General features: G+C 43.5%; 1 protein-coding gene across 1 annotated transcript in view; it reads right to left on the bottom strand.

Annotated features, from left to right (window-relative positions):
• Positions 1–21,826, bottom strand: part of PHF8 (PHD finger protein 8) — a 289,339-nt gene that overhangs the window by 196,811 nt on the left and 70,702 nt on the right. The window contains exons 9-12 of the mRNA XM_030194272.1: positions 4,042–4,129; positions 3,648–3,754; positions 3,368–3,459; positions 2,905–2,994 (exon numbers count right to left, since the gene is read on the bottom strand). Coding sequence (XP_030050132.1) covers positions 2,905–2,994; positions 3,368–3,459; positions 3,648–3,754; positions 4,042–4,129 — 377 coding nt within the window. The remainder of the gene's footprint in view (positions 1–2,904; positions 2,995–3,367; positions 3,460–3,647; positions 3,755–4,041; positions 4,130–21,826) is intronic.

The raw sequence follows: 21,826 nt of genomic DNA, 5'->3' as shown, positions 1-21,826 counted from the left end.
TACCAAAATCAGCATGTCTGAAATCCAGTACCCTGAGTTTTGTGTATCTGCACTCTGCATTTGCTTCTTATATCAAACCATATTCTGTGACGGTCATTATTGCCTAGATGAGCACCTACCTGGACACTGGAAACACTTCCTCCACTTGTGAACACTAGATCCAGCATCACCCCATGCCCTTGTGGGTTTCATCACCATTTGTCTGAGCAAAGCACTTTGACAGGCATCCATGATATCTCTTCTTCTTTCTGATTCTGCCGACGGGACATTCTGATCCACTTCAGGCAAGCTGAAATCTCCCAGCAACAGCGCCTTCTCTTTCATTACAAGCTTATGGATATCTTCTATCAGATCCCTGTCCAGCTTCTCCACTTGTGCCGGAGGTCTGTAGATGGAACCTATATCCACACAGGTACTATCTTCTTTTTCCAGGACAATCTATATAGCTTCTTCCTTTCCCCAGATTCCCTGTATTTCAGCCGCTCTGATATTTTTCACATACAGTGCCACTCCTCCACCTCTTCGGACGTCCCTATCCTTCCTAAAAAGATTATAACCCAGTATGGTTGTATCCCATTCATGGGAATCATTGAACCATGTCTCTGTAATAGCAACAATATCCAAGTCTTTTTTTTTTGTTGTTGTTACATTTGTACCCCGCGCTTTCCCACTCATGGGCAGGCTCAATGTAGCTTACATGGGGCAATGGAGGGTTAAGTGACTTGCCCAGAGTCACAAGGAGCTGCCTGTGCCTAAAGTGGGAATTGAACTCAGTTCCTCAGTTCCCCAGGACCAAAGTCCACCACCCTAACCACTAGGCCACTCCTCCACTCTTCCTCAAACATCAGGGCATGCAAATCTTAAAACCTTTTTATTTAGACAACAAACATTTGTGCTGATTATTTTCCATATGTTACTAAATGAGTTTAGATGTTTTTCTATATTAATATTACCTTTCCCACTGCCATCATGTTTTCCTGGGGTGACTTTCTGAATTCCTTTGAATTCTTAGTATTCTGAGTTTTGGGCTCTTTGCTTTGCTCTTTTGGATAAAATAGAGGATCTTGATAACCGGGGCAGGCAATGTAATATCTGGATTTAAGCTTTCCCTGATACCCCTGAATATGCTAGCATTTTGGATGTGGTTTGGACAATCATACAATTTTTGTTGTAGAGTCAGTTGGAGGTTTATGTCAGCATGAGGAATCACCTGCCGACCACTGGGGACCCCGTGCACTAATTTGCTGTGAGATTTGGTTGTGTGCTTCCATAGTTATCGCTTCAAGGAACTGGTGATGAAGGAGGCACGGTCTCTGGATAAAACAATATGGGAGACACACCAGCTTTCAGTTTATGCGGATTTGTTCCTGTTACAATTCAACAGAGCAGGGAGTTGAGAGACCTTAATGTGAAGTTGCACCAGGCCAAGGTGCATTATTGTTGACTGTAGTCCTTTGGTATCCTTTTCACTTATGACGGTAAAACATATAAAGTGCATGTTAAGAAGTCAGTGTCTCAGGCACTGCTGGAGCTCTTCTCTGTGAAGCAGGTGGCAGAAAATTGTGCCCTAACTGCAGCATCTGGGATGATTTGGCCACGGTAGCAGAGAGTGGGGCGCAGCAAGTGGTGGCTTCAGCAAAATAGTGGTATATCTCCGGCTGTTGTGGGACAGTGATTCCTGAGGAATTTTCAAAGGTTATGAGACTTTTGAGCAAGCTGTTGGACTTCCAGTTGTTAGACTATGCTCTTTGAGATGGCACTCTTTCCAGGTTATATACTGTTGTGATATGCGGGGAGATTGCTGGGTTGGATATTTGTTGAGACCAGCACATACTTAGCTGTGCAGCATTTTTTTTTGTACCCCGCGCTTTCCCACTCATGGCAGGCTCAATGCAGTAGGCAATGGAGGGTTAAGTGACTTGCCCAGAGTCACAAAAGGAGCTGCCTGTGCCGGGAATCGAACTCAGTTCCTCAGTTCCCCAGGACCAAAGTCCATCACCCTTACCACTAGGCCACTCTTCCTCTAGGCTGGTGGGGAGCACAGATACACAACATCCTCCTCTCATTGTGCTCTCTGCCTTGTCTGGGACGGAGGAGGGAGCAAAAAGATGGCAGTAGTGGGGGGGGGGGGGGGGGGGGGGAAGGTGGAGGAGTAGTAGAAGGGTTGGGTAAGATGCAGAGGGGTTGCAGGAGGAGAGGGAGGAAAAGGTTATGCAAGGGGATCAGGATGGAGAAGGAAAGGGATAGCAGAGGTTAGGAGCAAACAGAAGTCACAAACAGTCTTCTCCTCATCATGGTAAAGAGAAGAACTGCGGTAGCCATGCATGAGTGGTGGGCGGGAAGGCACCCACGCATGCGCGGTAGAGCATGTCTCGTGTTCCAGAAAAGCTCTAATGGCTTGTCATAAAGCCTGAACTGGACAATGTGGCACCGCATTACCCACTTGTGAGAATTAATGCCCTGCTTGTCCTCAGAGAAGGGTGAATTTGAATGGCTTCCCTGTGGAGGAGTGCCACTATCATAACTATGTCCAGGTCCTGGGAGCTGCTGCAAGCCTTGAACTGAAAAGTGCCGACCTAACACAGAACCGTAGGAAGCGCTTGTGCCAATCCTGAATGGCAATGCGGAAGTAAGCTTCAAAAACATCTAGGGATGATAGAAACTCTGCAGGCCTGACTAACAGCCCTGCTAAGGCGAGGATGATAAGGATGTGGAAGAAAAGAAGAGAGTGAGTCACATGTTAAGAAATGCACTTTTGGTCAGAAAAACCTCCTTGGCTTTTCTGAGCTCTGATAAGAGTTGGTCTATCTCAGTGCTACTAGAACTCATCACCACTTGTGTACTTATGTGGCCTATTCACCCTGTTTGCTGATGGAGATATGCATGTCCAGGAAAATCTCTCACCTCCACAAGGCGAATTTCCTTTGTGAGATCTTTGATGAGCTGTGCGGTTCTAATGGTCTCCGGTATTTCCTCTTCGTGGTCCAGGAGTGCCTGCAAAGAAGTAAAATAACACATATGTTAGAGGTTAGTACTTGCAGATATCAAATGTAATAAACTTCCTGAAGACATTTGTCTTTTATATCTTGACTAGACAATAAGTTCCACAGAACATGGACTGTCTCACATGCATCTGTATAGCGCTGCATGTGTATCACCACTATAGAAATAAAAAGCAGTACTAGCAACAGCAGCTGCACAATGTCATATTTCAGCACTTGTTTCTGCCCTGTTAGTTGAATCAGGAAAGCTGAAATAGCAAGAAAGTCCAACAACCATATCGAGAATCACAGTTAGGCTACAGAATACATGGGACACGTTTGCGAGTGGCGGAGAGAACACCCAGAGTTTCCAGAGTACAGCTGACCTCTTTCCGGGTCCAGGATCTGAAGGCCATGTTCAGGGCTTTTGCTCCATGCAACAGGTAAGCAGGTGGGTGTCTCCTGTTTTCCCTGAGCCCTAAGGGGAAGGGACAAAACAAGAGTTCTTTACTAGAATATACACATATACATACTGCAATCAAAGGGAGCGGAAAGAGGAATAACACAAGAAATAGGTAGTATAACAGAGAACACAGTGAAGATAAACATGCATACACAGAAGACAAACATGGCAAGCTAGAGTTATGTCAGAAGAGTGCTCCCCACCTCGAAAGGTGTCCAGCAGATGTTTCCCCACATACCAACAGATGGTCTCAAAGTTGGGGAACTTAAAAAGGTCAGCTGTACTCAGTCTCTTTTCGATCTCATACGCCCTAGTTGGGAAACAAGAAGAGATAGGAGAGAGGTGCACAGTAACCCTCCCACCCCATGCAGACAGGGTCACAGGATGATAAATCATAAGCAAAAGCTTCTTGGGTGTAGCTCAGAATAGGATACAGCTTCCAGTACATCACTGGGTGTCTAAAAAGTGCAATTGTTACTCTTTCCACCCAGAAGCAAGTGGTTAATTTGGAAGGCAACTATCCCAACATCTCCAATTGACCCTGAAGTTCACCCTGCTTCCTCTTCACCCAAACCCACCCACACATTCTGCACTCACTTCAACTGCATTTCAATATTGAGGCTGTGTAGGAAGTTCCCTCCAAAAGCAAGGCAGTCCACTGGAGTTAGCACAGCATGAATCCAGCCTGAGAACAGAGGAGAGCTGTCAGTACAATTTGCTGAAGAGAGATCCTTCTCTGGAATGAGTTCTGCAAGATCTCAACTTCTTCCTATGATATACCATTGATAGACAGTGTACATTCAGAAGATGAGACAGGAAAACAGTTGCTTTCTAAAAATTCATACGCACCTTCCACTACTCACACACAGTAATTTACATGCTACTGCAGCCCTATGGCTCTCATTAATTCAAAACAGCAAGGACAGGAGGAATGTCTGTGAGAATGGACAACAACTTTCTTCAGAGAACAACTATTAACAGGTAAGCAGTTTTGCTTGCTTTGAAGACAAGCAGCTCACAATAGTAATACATAGAGGATTCTAGGTAAAGGATATCTTCAAAAATCACACTGACAATGTTTAGCCTACTTTCCAAAGGGAAAGACTATGATTGTAGGTCTGTCTCCCCCCCCCCCCCTTAACTTGTGTTTGGCATCTTATCAGACATCAGGAGGAGACACAGAGCCTCCATATCCATGAGCTTGTACAAAACGTAAGTTCCTTTAATACTGTATGGAGCGCCTTGTATATTAAGGGAAAACACTTTCCTAATTTGTAATTTTTGTAAAGGAAAATAACCAGAAAACAAAATGGAATTTGAGAGGAATGGAACTGGCCTCTGCACTTCAACAATGAAGGCAGATCTTAACGGGATAATTTTATAGAAAATGCTTTTGCGCTTGTTTAAAAAAAAAACAAAACAGCCAAAAAACACACAAACTTTAAAAAACCTCTTTAAATGCTCACACACACAATACATGTAGAGTACACACCCACATTTATACCTGCTTCAAAGCAGATGTGTACATGAAGATATTTACTCTTATCTGTTAAATTTCCATTCCATCCTGCTAGATTACTCCAGATGCATAGATTTATGCTCCCTAGCCAGCAGATGGAAATAGACACAGCTTTCCAATGCGATCATCCTCACTGTAATTGAGTGGTAGAGCCCTGGACTAGCCAGCGTACTAATGTCAAAGCCAAGACAATAGATCCATGTGGACAACCAATAAATTCATAAATCCACGCATGAAACAAAAACTCCTGCCCTACTTCTACTACTTATCACTTCTATAGCTGACTTCTAATATCCGCTACCTACGTTCCTGTACCCGCTCCGCCGAACGCCTCTGGCGGAAATCTCGGGCCCTTGCTGATTTCTTACACTTTAAGTTCATGCTGACCTCCTTCCAATCTGCTCTTTTACGTGCCAAACAGGATTATTATATCCAACTGACCAACTCTCTTGGCTCTAATCCTCGTCTTCTCTTCACCACATTGAACTCTCTCCTCAAGGTGCCCCCTCCCCAACTCCTTCATTATCTCCTCAGACCCTTGCTGAATTCTTTCACAAGGTTCAAAAGATAAACCTTGCTTTCTCTACCTCACCACCTCTCCCTCCACTAGTCCGTTCCCCTCTCTCTCCTTGCCCTCATTCCCTTTCCTCCTTTCCTGAAGTTACTATTGAGGAAACTACACTTCTCCTTTCTTCCTCAAAATGTACCACCTGTTCCTCTGATCCCATTCCCACCCACCTTCTTAATGCCATCTCTCCTGCTCTTATTCCTTTTATCTGTCACATTCTCAACCTCTCACTTTCCACTGCGACTGTCCCTGCTGCCTTTAAACATGCGGTGGTCACACCTCTCTCCTTAAGAAGCCTTCACTCGACCCTACTTGTCCCTCTAATTACCGACCCATCTCCCTCCTTCCTTTTCTCTCCAAATTACTTGAGTGTGCTGTTCACCGCCGCTGCCTTGATTTTCTCTCCTCACATCCTATTCTTCACCCACTACAATCTGGTTTTCACGCTCTCCACTCAACCGAAACTGCGCTTACTAAAGTCTCCAATGACCTATTACTGGCTAAATTCAGAGGTCAATATTCCATCCTCATTCTTCTTGATCTTTCCGCTGCTTTTGACACTGTCGATCACAGCATACTTCTCGATACCCTGTCCTCACTTGGATTCCAGGGCTCTGTCCTTTCCTGGTTCTCTTCCTACCTATCCCTCCGCACCTTCAGTGTTCACTCTGGTGGATCCTCTTCTACTTCTATCCCTCTGCCTGTCGGCGTACCTCAGGGTTCTGTTCTTGGTCCCCTCCTCTTTTCTATCTACACTTCTTCCCTTGGTTCATTAATCTCATCCAATGGCTTTTCCTACCATCTCTATGCTGATGACTCCCAAATCTACCTTTCTACCCCTGATATCTCACCTTGTATCCAAACCAAAGTTTCAGCGTGCTTGTCTGACATTGCTGTCTGGATGTCTCAACGCCACCTGAAATTAAATATGACCAAACCCGAGCTTCTCATTTTCCCCCCCAAACCCACCTCCCCGCTCCCCCCGTTTTCTGTTTCTGTTGATGGCTCTCTCATTCTCCCTGTTTCCTCAGCTCGAAACCTTGGGGTCATCTTTGACTCTTCTCTCTCCTTCTCTGCTCATATCCAGCAGATTGCCAAGACCTGTCGTTTCTTTCTTTACAACATCCGTAAAATCCGCTCCTTTCTTTCCGAGCACTCTACCAAAACTCTCATCCACACCCCTGTCACCTCTCGTTTAGACTACTGCAATCTGCTTCTTGCTGGCCTCCCACTTAGTCACCTCTCCTAATCGGTTCAAATCTCTGCTGCCCGTCTTGTCTTCCGCCAGGGTCGCTTTACTCATACTACCCCTCTCCTCAAGTCGCTTCACTGGCTCCCTATCCATTTTCGCATCCTGTTCAAACTTCTTCTACTAACCTATAAATGTACTCACTCTGCTGCTCCCCAGTATCTCTCCACACTCGTCCTTCCCTACACCCCTTCCCGTGTACTCCGCTCCATGGATAAATCCTTCTTATCTGTTCCCTTCTCCACTACTGCCAACTCCAGACTTCGCGCCTTCTGTCTCGCTGCACCCTATGCCTGGAATAAACTTCCTGGGCCCCTACGTCTTGCCCCATCCTTGGCCACCTTTAAATCTAGACTGAAAGCCCACCTCTTTAACATTGCTTTTGACTCGTAACCACTCGCCTCCACCTACCCTCCTCTCTTCCTTCCCGTTCACATTAATTGATTTGATTTGCTTACTTTATTTTTTGTCTATTAGATTGTAAGCTCTTTGAGCAGGGACTGTCTTTCTTCTATGTTTGTGCAGCGCTGCGTACGCCTTGTAGCGCTATAGAAATGCTAAATAGTAGTAGTAGTAGTAGTATAGCGCTACAAGGCACACGCAGCGCTGTACACCATACATGAAAAGACAGCCCCTGCTCAAAGAGCTCACAATCTAAATAGGACAGGCAAACAGAACAACTAAGAGGTAAGGGAATTTGAAGTGCAATTGTTACTCTTTCCACCCAGAAGCAAGTGGTTAATTTGGAAGGCAACTATCCCAACATCTCCAATTGACCCTGAGGTTCACCCTGCTCACAAGAACTGAAAGTGGCAAAGGACAATGACTGTAAATCATACTGGACAATGGAAGTACCTCTAACTGGGCAGTCACAGTCTTCCCAGGCAGGTGCTGACTAGTTTAGCAAGAGTCAAGGAACAGATAATTACCAAGTAAAAATAAATTTCTTTATCATCCTGTTAGACCAGTGCAAATGTGTGGTAAGTACCTGAATTAGCTCATATCGTGTGAGAGGAAGACTACCACACCAAAAGCAGAGCTCTCCCTGGAATGAACATCCAACTTGCAGTGCTTCATGAAGGAAGGTAAGGACAATCAGGTCACCAATCAACAAATCCCCTTCTGGCATAACCATGCCATCCTCCACTCATGAAGCAGTGTGTGACCAAATCCTTTTCAGTACCAGGGGCCCTCTGAGAAGATATGTAGAATGAATGACCTCCTTGATACATCTGGATAGGGAAGCTTTAGATGATGACTTCCCTTTATACAGATTACTGTTACTGCAAGAATATTGTTTTTGTATGAGAAAATACTCTACAATTTGATTTAAAAAATATCTGGCTATGAAACTTATTGATCACCTTCAAATATTCAAGCAAACACTTACGTAGTCCAACAAATGGAGATCATTAGCCAAAAACCAATGGTTCCCCTTAGGAAGGGCTCTAAGATGCACTGCCTGGTTCAAATGAAAGGGAGACAAGCCCTTAGGCAGAAAGGGAATGGCGAAATAATTACTGAATCAAGCAAGATAACCAAATACAGGTAGCGACAAAAAAGAGCCTGCAACTCAGATGCAGCATGCTGAACAGACACCAGAAACACCACCTTCAAATGTTAAATCATTCAAAATGGTCAGTCTTGGAGTGCCCAACATAGCCTTAATGACCAAATTAGGATCCAAGAAGGGCACAACTATACATCTTTTGTCTTCTGTCATTCTCAATCTTCAGGTTCACTGAGGATTCCACTAAATCAGTCAATCACTGGAATATAACTACAATTAGATTACATAAAATGGGTAAACTTTCAAGAATTTTGAAAAAAGAAAATGTTTCAATTTTCTGCAAAAGCTTGTGCAATCTGTGTCACCTTTTGGGACAACATCCCAGATCTTTACTGCTTGGTAAGCAAATACTGTAGTGTAGTAAAGATCCAAAATATTTTATTTTTGCTGCAGCCAGAAATTTAAGAAACAACTAACCTCTATTACATGAGGTTCTATGCGACAGAACTAAGATCAATAGAGGCACATACAATGGATCCAAACTGAAATTTTTTAAATATCATAATACGCCATTTGAAAAGTGTGCATGCACTGGCTCCCAATGGAGGCAATCTCTGTAAATGAGGAGTCACTCTAAACGGAGGCCTACTATAATCTGTATAACAGCACAGAAAAACCACACTAGATCTGGATGAAATATCAGAGTGCGCACCATCTCTCAAACAAACACCAGACACTGATATATGTCAAGGAAGTGGAAATCTTAGAAACAAGACAAATTTGACGGCAGATAAAGGCCAAATGGCCCATGCAGTCTGCCCATCTTCTGTAACCTTTAACTCCTCCTTTTCCTAAGGGATCCCACATGATTGTCCCATGTTTTCTTAAACTATGACACAGTCATTTCCACAACCTCCACCGGGAGGCCATTCCATACTTCCACCATCCCTTCCATAAATGAATACTTTCTTAGATTCCTCCAAAGCCTATTTCCTCTTAACGTCATTGTATGCCACCTCATTCCAGAGTTTTCCTTCATTTGAAAAAGGCTCTCTTCCTGTACATTAATGCCCCTGAGATATTTAATGTTTCTATGATATAGCAAAAAGATATTCTCCGAGGACAGCAGGCTTCTTATTCTCACAAGTGGGTAGACGCCTATCTGCATTGCCTGGCCTGGCAAATTTGCTATAGAAAAAAATAGAGCTTTGTAGAAATGAACTGTAATTTATGCCCTGTAAGGTCCGGCATGACCAGGTCTAATGATCTGAAGTATTGAATAAAAATAGATGGCTTGTAAGTTCCCCTGGTGTGTCTGGCCAGCTGTGGGCAATCATGTGCTAGAGAGATAAGCTATGCTGGATAGATAAGTAGTTAATAGCAAACAAGACAGAGGGATGGTCTGAAGAAATCTCTAGGGTACTGTGTGTAAGGAGATGGAGCAATCTAGGTGGTTAGAACGGAAAGAGCTGAGTATGCGAAATGATACGTACAAATGTTTAAGCAAGGGGGGGGGGGGGGGGGGGAAGCAGATGTGGAGCAGTTGAGTGGAAAAGCAAGGTTCATGCAGTCATCATGCTGTGAAGCCAACTAATGACAATGGAGAAAAACTATAAACAAGAGTCTGGTAGGCTGGTTGATGGAAGTTATGTTAAATGGGACATGATACCACAAAGTCATGTGATATAGTAACAGAGTTATGTGATATGGTCACGTACACACAGTTAGATAAATGTATAAAAGGAATGGTTTACTACTACAAAAACAGGAATCTTGCTAGCACTGCATAGCACTTTTGCTCCAGGCTGGTAATTCCTCCACAGGAACAAGAAAGGAAAAAGACTTTTTGTATGTACAACTTATGAATTATAATTGGCAAAGCAGCAATTAATGTCTATTTTCCTATTTGCAATAAATAAGCTTCAATGATAAAGCTATGATTGGCTAATGGTACACCTCTTCTTGTGTTCTTTAATCCAAATTATTTTATCCAGGGAATAAATATCTGAAAGTTTAGCCTTGCATCTTGCAGCCTGTCTGATAAGGAGTCATAGGTATAAGGTTAAACACAGCCAAGGAGTTTTTCTCCAAAAAAGGAGAACTTCTCTAAGGCTAAAGTGTAGTCCCTTTCCAAGGGACAGTGTTCGGGATTACAGCTTTAAAGAGCATGAGCTGCGCTCTAGCGCATGCGTGAGTGCCTTAGTTTAATACAAAAGCAAATAACCAAATAAAAACATGAAAATAGACAACTCCAAGGGGAGGTGGGCAGGATTGTGAGAATAAGAAGCCTGCTGTCCTCGGAGAATACCTGCTACAGGTAAGTATCTTCGCTTTCTACGAGGACAATCAGGTTTGCTTATTCTCACAAGTAGCTCACCCAAAACAACAAACATTGGTCAACTGGGCCTCATAATGGCAAGGACTTAACACAGATTAACCTGAAATTATATACAAACTAGATGAGTGCAGCCTGGAACAGAATAAAACGGGCCTACGAGGGTGGAGTTGGATTCTAGACCCCAAACAGATTCCGCAACACTAACTGCCCAAACCTGCTCAAAGCAGTACTGAGATGTGAATGTGTGGCCTGAAGACCACTTCGCAGCCATGCAAATCTCTTAAATGCAGGTTGACTTCAAGTGTGCTACTAACGTAGCCATAGTTCTGACATTATGAGTCGTGACCTGACCCTCCAAAGTCAGACCAGCCTGGGCATAAGCAAAGGAAATGCAATCTGCCAGCCAACTGCATATGGTGCATTTCCTGATGGTGACCCCCATCCTGTTGGGATCAAAAGAAACAAAAAGCTGGGCGGACTGTCTGTAGGGCTTCGTCCGCTCCATGTAAAAGGAAAACGCTCTCTTGCAGTCCAAGGTGTGCAAGCTACTTTCGCCAGGATGGAAATGAGGTCGGGGAAAGAATGTTGGCAAGACAATCAATTGGTTTAGCTGGAACTCCGACACCAGCTTCGGCAGGAACTTAGAGTGCATGCGGAGGATTAATCTGTTGTGATGAAACTTAGTATAAGGTGCATCCACTACTAAGGCCTGAAGCTCACTGATGCTACGAGCTGAAGTAACAGCCACCAAGAACACAACCTTTCAAGTCAAGTATTTAAGATGGCAGGAATTCAGTGGCTCAAAAGGAAGTCTCATCAACTGGGTGAGAATGACGTTGAGATCCCATGATACTGGTGGAGGTTTGACAGGGGGGTTTTGACAAAAGCAAACGTCTCATAAAGCGAACAACTAAAGGCTGACCAGAGATGGACTTACCCTCTACACGTAGATAAGCACTAATTGCACTAAGGTGACCCCTGAGTTGGTCTTGAGACCAGACTCAAACAAGTGTAGAAGGTATTCAAGTAGGGTCTGTGTAGGACAAGTAAGGGGATCTAGGGCCCTGCTGTCACACCAGATGGCAAATCTCCATTTAAAAGAATAACACCTACATGCAAGCTCCCCCTCAGCCAGGAAGGGGCAGCGTGGAGTCAAGTCCGGCAGCTCAGGCTCCGAATGTAGGGGACCTGGGTGTGCAGGGAGGGAACCTGCCTACGCTGAGAGAAACGACTAGGAGCACCAGGCTAGAAGAACAACTAGCAATACAAACATTGCCATCACAGATAGTGAGTATTTTGAAACAGTCTATTGATGCTCCCCTTCCTATTTTTTCTTCGGGGACTATAGCAAAACCAGCCGAAGTGACAATGGAGTCACTCTGGGACCTGACATTTAACATTCAAACTTCTTTACAAGTATTGATAACTAAAAACACTAGTGAAATTAAGGTATTGTCTGAAGCAGCCATTATCCAGGCACAGGTAACTGCTCAACAAAATCCTCTGAATTGAAACTTCTAGATGAGAATATTCAAAAATTAGAATCTGTGGGACAAATCTCAATTAAAGAAAGAAACTTTACCTTTTGTCGTTTGGAATACTTAGAAAATCAATCTAGGAGGCTTAATTTGAGGCTGACGAATTTTCCTAGATCACCTTTAATTACACCTATAGGGATGGTTAAAAAAGGGATTCACTGCCTCCTATAACTCGGGTGCAGTACTTGCAAACTAATGTAAAAACTTTGCCTGGAACTTCTCAAACCCACGTAGGAGACGCTATGAACCTCACATCTTTCTTGGAATCCTCATTAGAGGTAATTACTCAGAGAACTACTGTGGTGGTTTCCTGTGCCCTGGAGATGGATCGAGTTGCAGTACTGAGACTTTCCTTTCGTCATTTGGATTCTCTATTCTTAGGATCAAAAATAAGAATTTAACCAGATTTGTCTAGAGAAACACAGAAAAGGCGTAAAGCCTTTTTGGTTTTGCGCCCAAGGACTTTGACATTAGGTGCAAATTTTGTACTTAAATTTCCTTGTAAATGCCCTATATTATTTCAGTCTAAACAATTTCAATTCTTTGATCCCAAGCAATTAGAAGATTTTTTGTTGTCTAAAGAAGAAGTTAATGTTATTGTCTAGACACAGATGTACACTGTAAGATGGCTTGGAGTAGGCTATCTGGGTAGCATTAATTTAGTATTGATTCTTAGATACAATGTTAAGTAATCTTTTTCCTTTCTTGGATCTAATTTATCTAATGTATAGTGGACGAAAGTGGTGAAGATATTTCAGTTATGGATAACTTTGAATATTTTGTTATGAGGTATTTCCAATTTCTTGTATTATTGCTCTACTAGTAAAAAAGGCCCGTTTCTGGAACGAATGAAACGGGCGCTAGCAAGGTTTTCCTGGGAGTGTGTATGTTTGAGAGAGAGAGAGAGCCAGAGTGAATGTGTGGGTGTGTGACAGAGTGAGACTGTCTGTGTGACAGTGTGTGTGTGAGAATGAGTGTGTGTGGCAGGGCCCCCTCCCCTGTTCCTAATGCCCCTCACCCCGTTCCCTCCCCTCCTTTTCCTCCTCCTTCCCACACTTTGGGTTCCTTAAGGCTTTCAAAAGTCTATGTACCCCCGTGGCCCTAACGCCCAGAATCCAGATACCCCACCGCTTTCCTCCTCACCCCTCCCCCAAGATGTAACACTTTCACGTCTTTCATTTTAAAAAAAAAAGTGTCCTATCTACCCTGTGTCCAAATGCCCGGCATTCAGATTGTGTTCCTCTCGTAAATTTTCATTTCTTTCATTCATTCAGAACTTGCCCCCGAACACTTTCGGTTCCTTCAGTCTTTTAAAACTCTGCTATGTAGCAGAGGCGAAAAAAATTCCTGGACATGAAACAGGAATCTCTTGCTACTGGGGCGGTTTTCCAGTTACGATTTTCGTGTAAATGCATGTTGATATTCAAGGAGGAAAAATACATATTCTTTGAACCTTAACAATTGCGGTCCTTCCTTGATAAGAAGAAGAACCAGGCTTTAATCCAAACATCGAATCCCGAAAAAATTTAGGAACCGCTGCTTGTATTCCTTTAACCTACGTATTGTTATGCTAACTTCCTTTGGCTTATATACCATCTTGAATCTCCCATTTTTATTAGTGGACTATAATTCCATTTCTCAAAGTTAATATCTTTGTAATAAGGTTCTTATATATGTTTCATTTGGATGTTTGAAATGGATATATCAATTCAAAGAGGTGTATCTTTGTTTAAATTTGAATTTAATAAAGAGATTAAAAAAAAAAAAACAACTCTGCTATGTACCCTGTGTGCTAATGGCCAGCATTGAGATTGTTTTCATGTCCCAAATTTGCATGTCTTTCAGTGGTTCACAACTCCCCCCCCCCCCTTCTCCAGTTTAACACTTTCCTTTCCTTCAGTCTTTTAAAATTCTCCTATCTACCCTGTGTCCTAATGGCCAGCATTCAGATTGTTTTCCTTTCCCAAATGTTCATGTCTTTCAGTCCTTCAGAACTCCCCCCCTCCCCCCATTTAACACTTTCAGTTCCTTCAGTCTTTTAAAACTCTCCTATCAACCCTGTGTCCTAATAGCCAGCACTCAGATTGTTTTGCTTTGCCAAACTGTCTGTCACTGACGTCAGTGCGTGCCTGCCTAGCAGACCACTTCCGGCAGGCACGGTCCCAGGCACATCCTGTTGGAGGTGAGAATTATTATATAGGATGAGTTGTATAATAAATATAATTTAATAAAATAATGAACATAAAATAATAACACCTCTTTGTGGAATCTTTCCTGGAAGCCAGCAAGACTTGGGAGACACTCTCCGAGACCCAAGGAAGCAAATTCTAGGCTCTCAACATCCAGGCTGTGAGAACCAGAGACTGGAGGCTGGGATGTAGAAGTGACCCCTCGTTCTATGTGATGAGGGTTGGAAAGCACTCCAATCTCCACAGTTCTTCAGAGGACAATTACAGAAGAAGAGGGAACCATATCTGCCATGGACAGTACGGTGCGATCAGAATCATGGTTCTGCAGTCTTGCTTCAATTTCAACAAAGTCTTTCCTACTAGAGGTATTGGAGGATATGCATACAGAAGGCCTGTCTCCCAATGAAGGAAGGAAGGAAGGAAGGAAGGCATCTGATGCTAGTCTGTCGTGGGCCTGAAGCCTGGAACAGAACTGAGGGACCTTGTGGTTGATCTGAATAGCAAAAAGATCCACGGAGGGGGTGCCTCACACTTGTATGATCTTGCAGGCTATGCCCATATGAAGAGACCACTCATGCAGTTGCACTATCCTGCTCAGCTTGTCGGCCAGGTCGTTGTTTATGCCCGCTAGATAAGTGGCTTGGAGAAACATGCCGTACTGGTGAGCTTAATGCCACATCTGGATGGCTTCCTGATACAAAGGGCGAGATCCAGTGCCCCCCTGCTTGTTGGCATAATACATTGCAACCTGTGTATGAATTAGAATAATTTGACAAGACAAATGATCTCTGAAAGCCTTTAGAGTGTTCCAGATCACTCGAAGCTCCAGGAGATTGATCTGAAGATTCGTTTCCTGGGGGGGACCAAGCTCCTTGAGTGTGAAGCCCATCTACAATACATGAGCTCCCCAACCAAGGAGAGATGCATCCGTCATGAGCACCTTTTGCGGCTGAGGAATTTGGAATGGAAGTCCCAGAGTCAAACTGGACCAAATTGTCCACAACCTCCGGGGACACTTGGATAACATTCTCTAGACTCCCTGTTGCTTGACACCACTGAGAAGCCAGGGTCCATTGAGAAGATCTCATACGTAGGCTTGCCATGGGTGTAACATACACTGTGGAAGCCATGTGGCCCAACAGTCTCAACATCTGCCGAGATATGACCTGCTGCGATGCCCGAATCTTGGACGCTAGAGAAACAAGATTGTTCGCACATGTCTCCGGGAGGTAGGCTCTAACAGTCCTCTTGTCGAGCAGGGCTCCTATGAACTACAACTGTTGAACAGGATGGAGATGGAACTTGGTGCAGTTGATAACGAATCCTAGTAGTTCCAGCACCTGAGTAGTCATCCGCATGGACTCCTGAGCACCGTCCTCCGAGTTGCTCTTCACCAATCGTCACGATAAGGGAACACATGAACTCCCAGTCTGAGCAGCGATGCTGCGACTACTGCTAGGCACTTGGTAAAGACCATGAGAGCTGACACGAGGCCAAAAGGCAACATGTGGTACTGAAAGTGATGTGTTCCCAGCCGAAATCGAAGATACTTCCAGTGGACTGAGTATATGCATCATTCAAGTCCAGAGAGCACAGCCAATCATTTTCCTGAATTATGGGAAGAAGGGTGCCTAGGGAAACCATCCTGAACTTTTCGCAGACTAGGAATTTGTTCAGGGTCCTTAGGTTTAGGATGGGACACATCCCCCATCTTTTTCTGCACAAGGAAGTAGCTGGAATAGAATCCCTGCCCTTCTTCCCCTGGTGGAACAGGTTCGACCACATGGGCATTGAGAAGGGCAGAGAGTTCCTCTGTAAGCACCTGCTTGTGCTGAAAGCTTAAAGAATTGGCTCTCGGTGGACAATGGAGAGCGTATCCAAGCTGGTCTGTTTGAAGAACCCACTGGTTGAAGGTTATGACAGGTCACCTTTGGTGAAAAAACTTTAACTAGATTACACCCTCCCTATCTCAGTCAGCCTGAAAATCCTCGGCGTTACAATGGACCACAACTTAACACTAGAGAGCCAAGTGACATCCACAACAAAGAAAATGTTCTACTCAATGTGGAAACTCAAACGCGTGAAACAATTCTTCCCGAGGGGAACATTTCGCAACCTGATACAATCAATGGTACTAAGCCATGTAGACTACTGCAATGGAATTTATGTGGGATGCAAAGCACAAACCTTAAAGAAACTTCAGACTGCTCAAAACATGGCAGCTAGGCTTATCTTCAGAAAAACACGATTTGAAAGTGCAAAACCCTTTCGCGAAAACTGCACTGGCTCCCAATCAAAGAATGCATTGCCTTCAAAATCTGCACTGTGGTTCACAAACTTGTCTAAGGTGAAGCTCCGGGATACATGACAGACTTGATCGACCTACCAACTAGAAACACATCCGAATCAACACGAACGTACCTAAATCTGCACTACCCAAGCTACAAAGGACTCAAATACAAATCAACTTACGCGCCCAGTTTTTCCTACATAAGCACACAACTGTGGAACGCATTACCAAAAGCCTTGAAAACTACGGACCACCTAAACTTCCGGAAAACACTAAAAACTAACCTGTTTAAAAAGGCATACCCTACCGATACAACATAAATGCCTGATCTCTGCAACACAACAAAACTAAAGAACGTAATGGACATAACACAACTCTTCCGTTGCACGATTCCCTAGTGTGGCTGTGCCACATGAACTTTATCTTACTACAACATCACTTTGTATTTGTTTACACCAGAGTCTGTAACGTCTCTCTGGTACTATGTAAGCCACATTGAGCCTACAAATAGGTGGGAAAATGTGGGATATAAATGTAAAAAATATATAAATAAATAAATAAACAAACAAAGCTTATGTGTCGTTGAGTACGGTATAATGAGATTTGCTAGATACGATGGGGTTGATAAATGTAGTGCTTTATATGTCAAAATGAGGACCTTAAATTTTACTCTGACCTCAATCGGAAGCCAGTGAAGATAGTTAAGAGAGGTGTGATCCCATCATATTTTGAGGCCCGACAAATAATACAGGCAGCCGTATTTTGGATCGTTTGTAAACGTTTTAAATTGATCTTGGTGAGACCTGCATAAATGATATTGCAGTAATCAAGACATGTTGTGATATAAGCATGTTAGGGTATGCAAGGAGTCTTTATCTATCGAGTTTCTGATTGAACGCAATTTCTGTAGATGATAAAAAGATTTTTTTACTACATTGGATATTTGTTCGTTAAAAGAAAGGGCAGAGTCAATAATTACACCTAAATATTTAAAGGATTGTACTGGAACTATCTGCTTACCAAATAGAGTAGGTATTAAAGATGGTACTGGCCCATGACCTGTTATCCAAGACGCTATCATCTTATCCGGATTCAGTATTAAATGATGCTTTGTAAGCCAGCTAGCAACCTCATTGAGGCATTTTTGGATTGGTGTCAAATCTATGTTCAGAGGCTGCACATAGTGGATAAGAAGAAAGTCATCCGCATATGAATACGAACTATTGCCCAGAGATTGGGCTGACAAATAATGGTGATAGAACTGATCCTTGTGGTACCCCACAGGAGATGGAATGGGATTTTGAGATAGACTGATTCTGAACAACTTTGAATGAGCGGCTACTAAGAAAAGATGAAAACCAGTTATAAATTGTACCAGAAACACCAACTTCTTTCAAACGACTGAGTAATAAACCATGATAAATCAAGTCAAATGCCGCGGACAGATCAAGTGAAATAATCAATGCAATGTAACCTTGTTCTAGTCTTGAATGTACTTCACTTAAAAGAGCAGTCAAAACTGTCTCTGTACTATGGCCTTTCCTAAAACCTGATTGTCTTGGATGTAATGCATTTTTCGATTCTACGTAAGATTGTAACTGAACAAACATAACAGTTTCCAATAATTTGGATAAAAATGAAAGATTCGAAACCGGACAATAGTTACTTGGGGAGTAAGGATCAAGCGAACATTTCTTAAGATTTGGCTTTACCAAGGCCTCTTTAAGAGCTTTTGGAGCAACTCTATCTGTAAGACTTTTTGTTATTATTGAATATAGATAGGTTAGCAGTCCTAGAGAAGGAAACTTTTGCCAACTTGAAGGTATCGGATCTAAAGAACAATAGGTGATCGAAAGACTTGATATCAATTTTTGAAATGATGTCAAGGATGGAATTTTCAAATAAGTGCCATGATCCTGACAAAATTGAAATGGACACATCCTCTACATCTATCGTATTAGAAAAAAAATGAGCTTTCAATTCATCAATTGTTGAAATGAAAAATTTTGCTAAATGTTTCAGACTCTATATGTGGTGTTGCTGCCCTTATCCCTGGTTTTGTCGTCAGGTGTTTCATAACGAGGAACAGCTGTTTGGATGAACTTGCAGCAGTCTGATTGGAGAAATAAGTGGTTTTTGCAATCCTAACTTGTGCTAAAAAGTATCGCTGACACTGCTTACATTTATTTATTTTTTGAAATTATGGTTTATTGATGGCAAGTTGTACAATAAACAATAGTGCTAATACAACAAATCAATGATTCTCGCACTCAATATTCCAAACACGTCTATACACCAAAGATACAATGTGCCACCATTACTTTTCTTTTCTCCCCCCCTAGTTTCCTCTCTCCCACCCACCCTTATCCCCCCTTCTCCCCTCCCCCCCCAGTTCAATTAAGACTTATCTATTGCCTAGTCAGCCACTGAGTACCCTACTGCGAGCAAGTGGAGTCAAGGTGTCGCAAAAAGGGGACCAACACTGCAGATATCTATCCCCCTTACATGAGGAAAGGTCTGGGACCATCCTACGCTCCATAGTGCTTAATCATATATGACCTCCAAAGTTGGATAGAGGGGTTGTCTGATTGCAACCAGTCTTAAGAATCACTTTTTTCCCCATCATTACTGCACGCCTGCTCTGGGCGGACCCGGCATGTGAAATACATCAAACAGCATTGCCGGAGCACACCTCCACGAGACATTCCTCATCCGAGAGACATGGAAACAAACCAGGGACCAGAAGGTTAACACTGGGGGACAACGCGAAAACATATGCTCCAAGTGGGCACCCACCCCAGAGCACTTCGGACAGTCATCAATGGGCCGGATGGTAGCTCAAAATGCTCTGTGTGGGAATATATAAAGGCGCATAACAAATTTGTATTGCATTTCCCGCACATCCGCGCTCCCGAAAACTGTATACCTTCTCAGTAGACATGTTTGTAAATGTGTATCTCGGAATTGGCATCCCAATTCTAACGACCATCTCTGAGCCAGAGACCCATACGCTACCTTCGGCGCATCCTCTCTTAGTTTAGTGTGATAATATTTAAGGGGTACTGCCAATTGTGCCTCCAGATCATAAATATCTACAAGCTTCTCTCATACCCCCGATGTGAGAGAGTTCCTTGGCAGTGGACCCTATATAATCTCTCAGCTGAAAATAAGTCAGGAAATCCCTCAAGGGGAGGCCTGCGCTGACCTGCAAATCTGCCGAAGACTTCAGAGTGCCCTCCTCGGTTAATACTTTAAATAGGAAGATAGTCCCTTTGGTTCTCAGTCGCTCGAAAGCGGCCGAGGAGCTCCCCACCGTAAAATCAGCGTGTCCAGAGAGTGGCAGAAGTGGGGAGGCGTGCTGATTGACCTTATAGTATCAGCAGACCCACCTCCATGTCCTCCTCAAAGAGGAGAAAAGGAATGTCAGATGTGCTGGTGTATGTGCTTGGCCTGGTTTCGCATGCAACCAATAACTAAAATGTACGTCTCCCAGCATCAAGCACTCGCGTCAGGAAAAGGGAAATGTGATGTGCCTCTGAACCAGTCCGATAGGTGCCTCATACAGCCAGCTATAGAGAGTAGTTTAATACTAAGAGTCCCCAAACCGCCCCTCCTTCTGTGAAGATATATTTGTGCCATTGATACCCGTGCCCAGCGGCCATTCCAAAGAAACTGTCTTAGCAGGCGATACAAGCTCAAATCGTCTTTATGTGTAAGAAAAAGGGACAATACCTGAACTATGTATATCCATTTGGGCACTATTATATTATATAATGCGACTCTACCCCAAAGAGATAGAGGGAGATGTTGCCACATCGACAATGTAGTCTTTGTGGAGGTCCACAGTGGACTGATATTGATTCTATATCTCTGATTTAGTTTAACTGGAATATAAACCTCTAGATATTTAATATGGTCGGTCTCCCCACCTAATAGGGAACTCTCCCTCCTACTAGCTGCAAATGGAGGGTTGAGTGGGCAATGCCACGGATTTGTGCAAATTAAGACTAAAGCCCGAATAGTAGCCAAACTCCTTCACCGCCTCAAGCAGATCTGGTAGTGAATGTTGTGGGTTTGTGAGTGTGAGGAGGATATCATCTGTGTAGGTCACTCCCGAGATCCCAGGGTTTTTCATTAAAGTGCGCAAAAAAGGCTCAAGGTACAACAGAAACAATAGTGGGGATAGGGGAAAGCCTTGTCTAGTGCCTCTACCGATTGAAAAAGCCTCTGAATACAGCCCATTCACTGTTATGCGGGCTGCTGGCTCTGCGTACAAGGAGGCAATCGCCTGGAGAAACCATCCCCCCAAGCCAACATATCTTTACACCTCAAAAAGATAGTTCCATTGTACCTGATCAAAGGCTTTCTCTGCGTCCAGGCTCACTAAAAGCAATATGTTAAGTGCCTGACTATAGGCCATTGCAAGTAGGGCTGTACGTACATTCAGTCCCGGGTGAACCCACTTGGTGGTCCCCCACTATATTTGGTAGGTGTTTGGCCAGTTTTTCTGCTAAGATTTTCGCTAAGATTTTTACATCTACATTAAGCAGTGAAACTGGTCGAAAAGCCTCTGGGGAGTCATGGGATTTACCTGGTTTGGGTACCAGTGTGATAAGAGCCTCATTTGCTCTGGGTGGAAAGGACTCCCTCTCCATAACATCATAAAACCTGGTTAGTGGAACGCACACCTGTAGGTTCAGCATCTTATAGTATTCAGAGGAGAATCCATCAGCACCAGGACTAGTGCCCATTGGGAGAGATCTAATGATTTGTTGGAATTCCTGGGAGCGCAGAGGGGCCCTAAGCTGGGCATGTGCTTCTAATGGAATCTTAGGAATCCCGGAATCTAACAAATAGTCCCTCACCGATGGCCCCATCTGTGAGTGACCTGCCTGGAACATGTTAGAGAAATGGGCCTGAAAGATTTGCAAAATATCAGTTGGATTAGTTCGCCTCTTTCCATCTGAGCCTTTTAAAGTTGGGATAAAAGTTCTTGGTGACCACGTTTTCGCCACCCTAGCCAGAAGCCTTCCCGCGAGATTGCCAAACCTAGAGTATTGAAAACGTTGGTGAGAGAGATACTTTTTTGTATGCTCATTAACTAATGAATTCAGAGCTGCCAGCATTGCCATCATTTGGTCATATGTAACCCTAGATGGGTGTTTGTGATGTGTTTGTTTG

The sequence above is a fragment of the Microcaecilia unicolor genome, chromosome 2 (genome assembly GCF_901765095.1).
Source record: "Microcaecilia unicolor chromosome 2, aMicUni1.1, whole genome shotgun sequence".
NCBI classification, from domain to species: Eukaryota; Metazoa; Chordata; class Amphibia; order Gymnophiona; family Siphonopidae; genus Microcaecilia; species Microcaecilia unicolor.
Note: the sequence above shows the minus strand (reverse complement) of the source record. Positions and strands in the feature narration are given on the sequence as shown.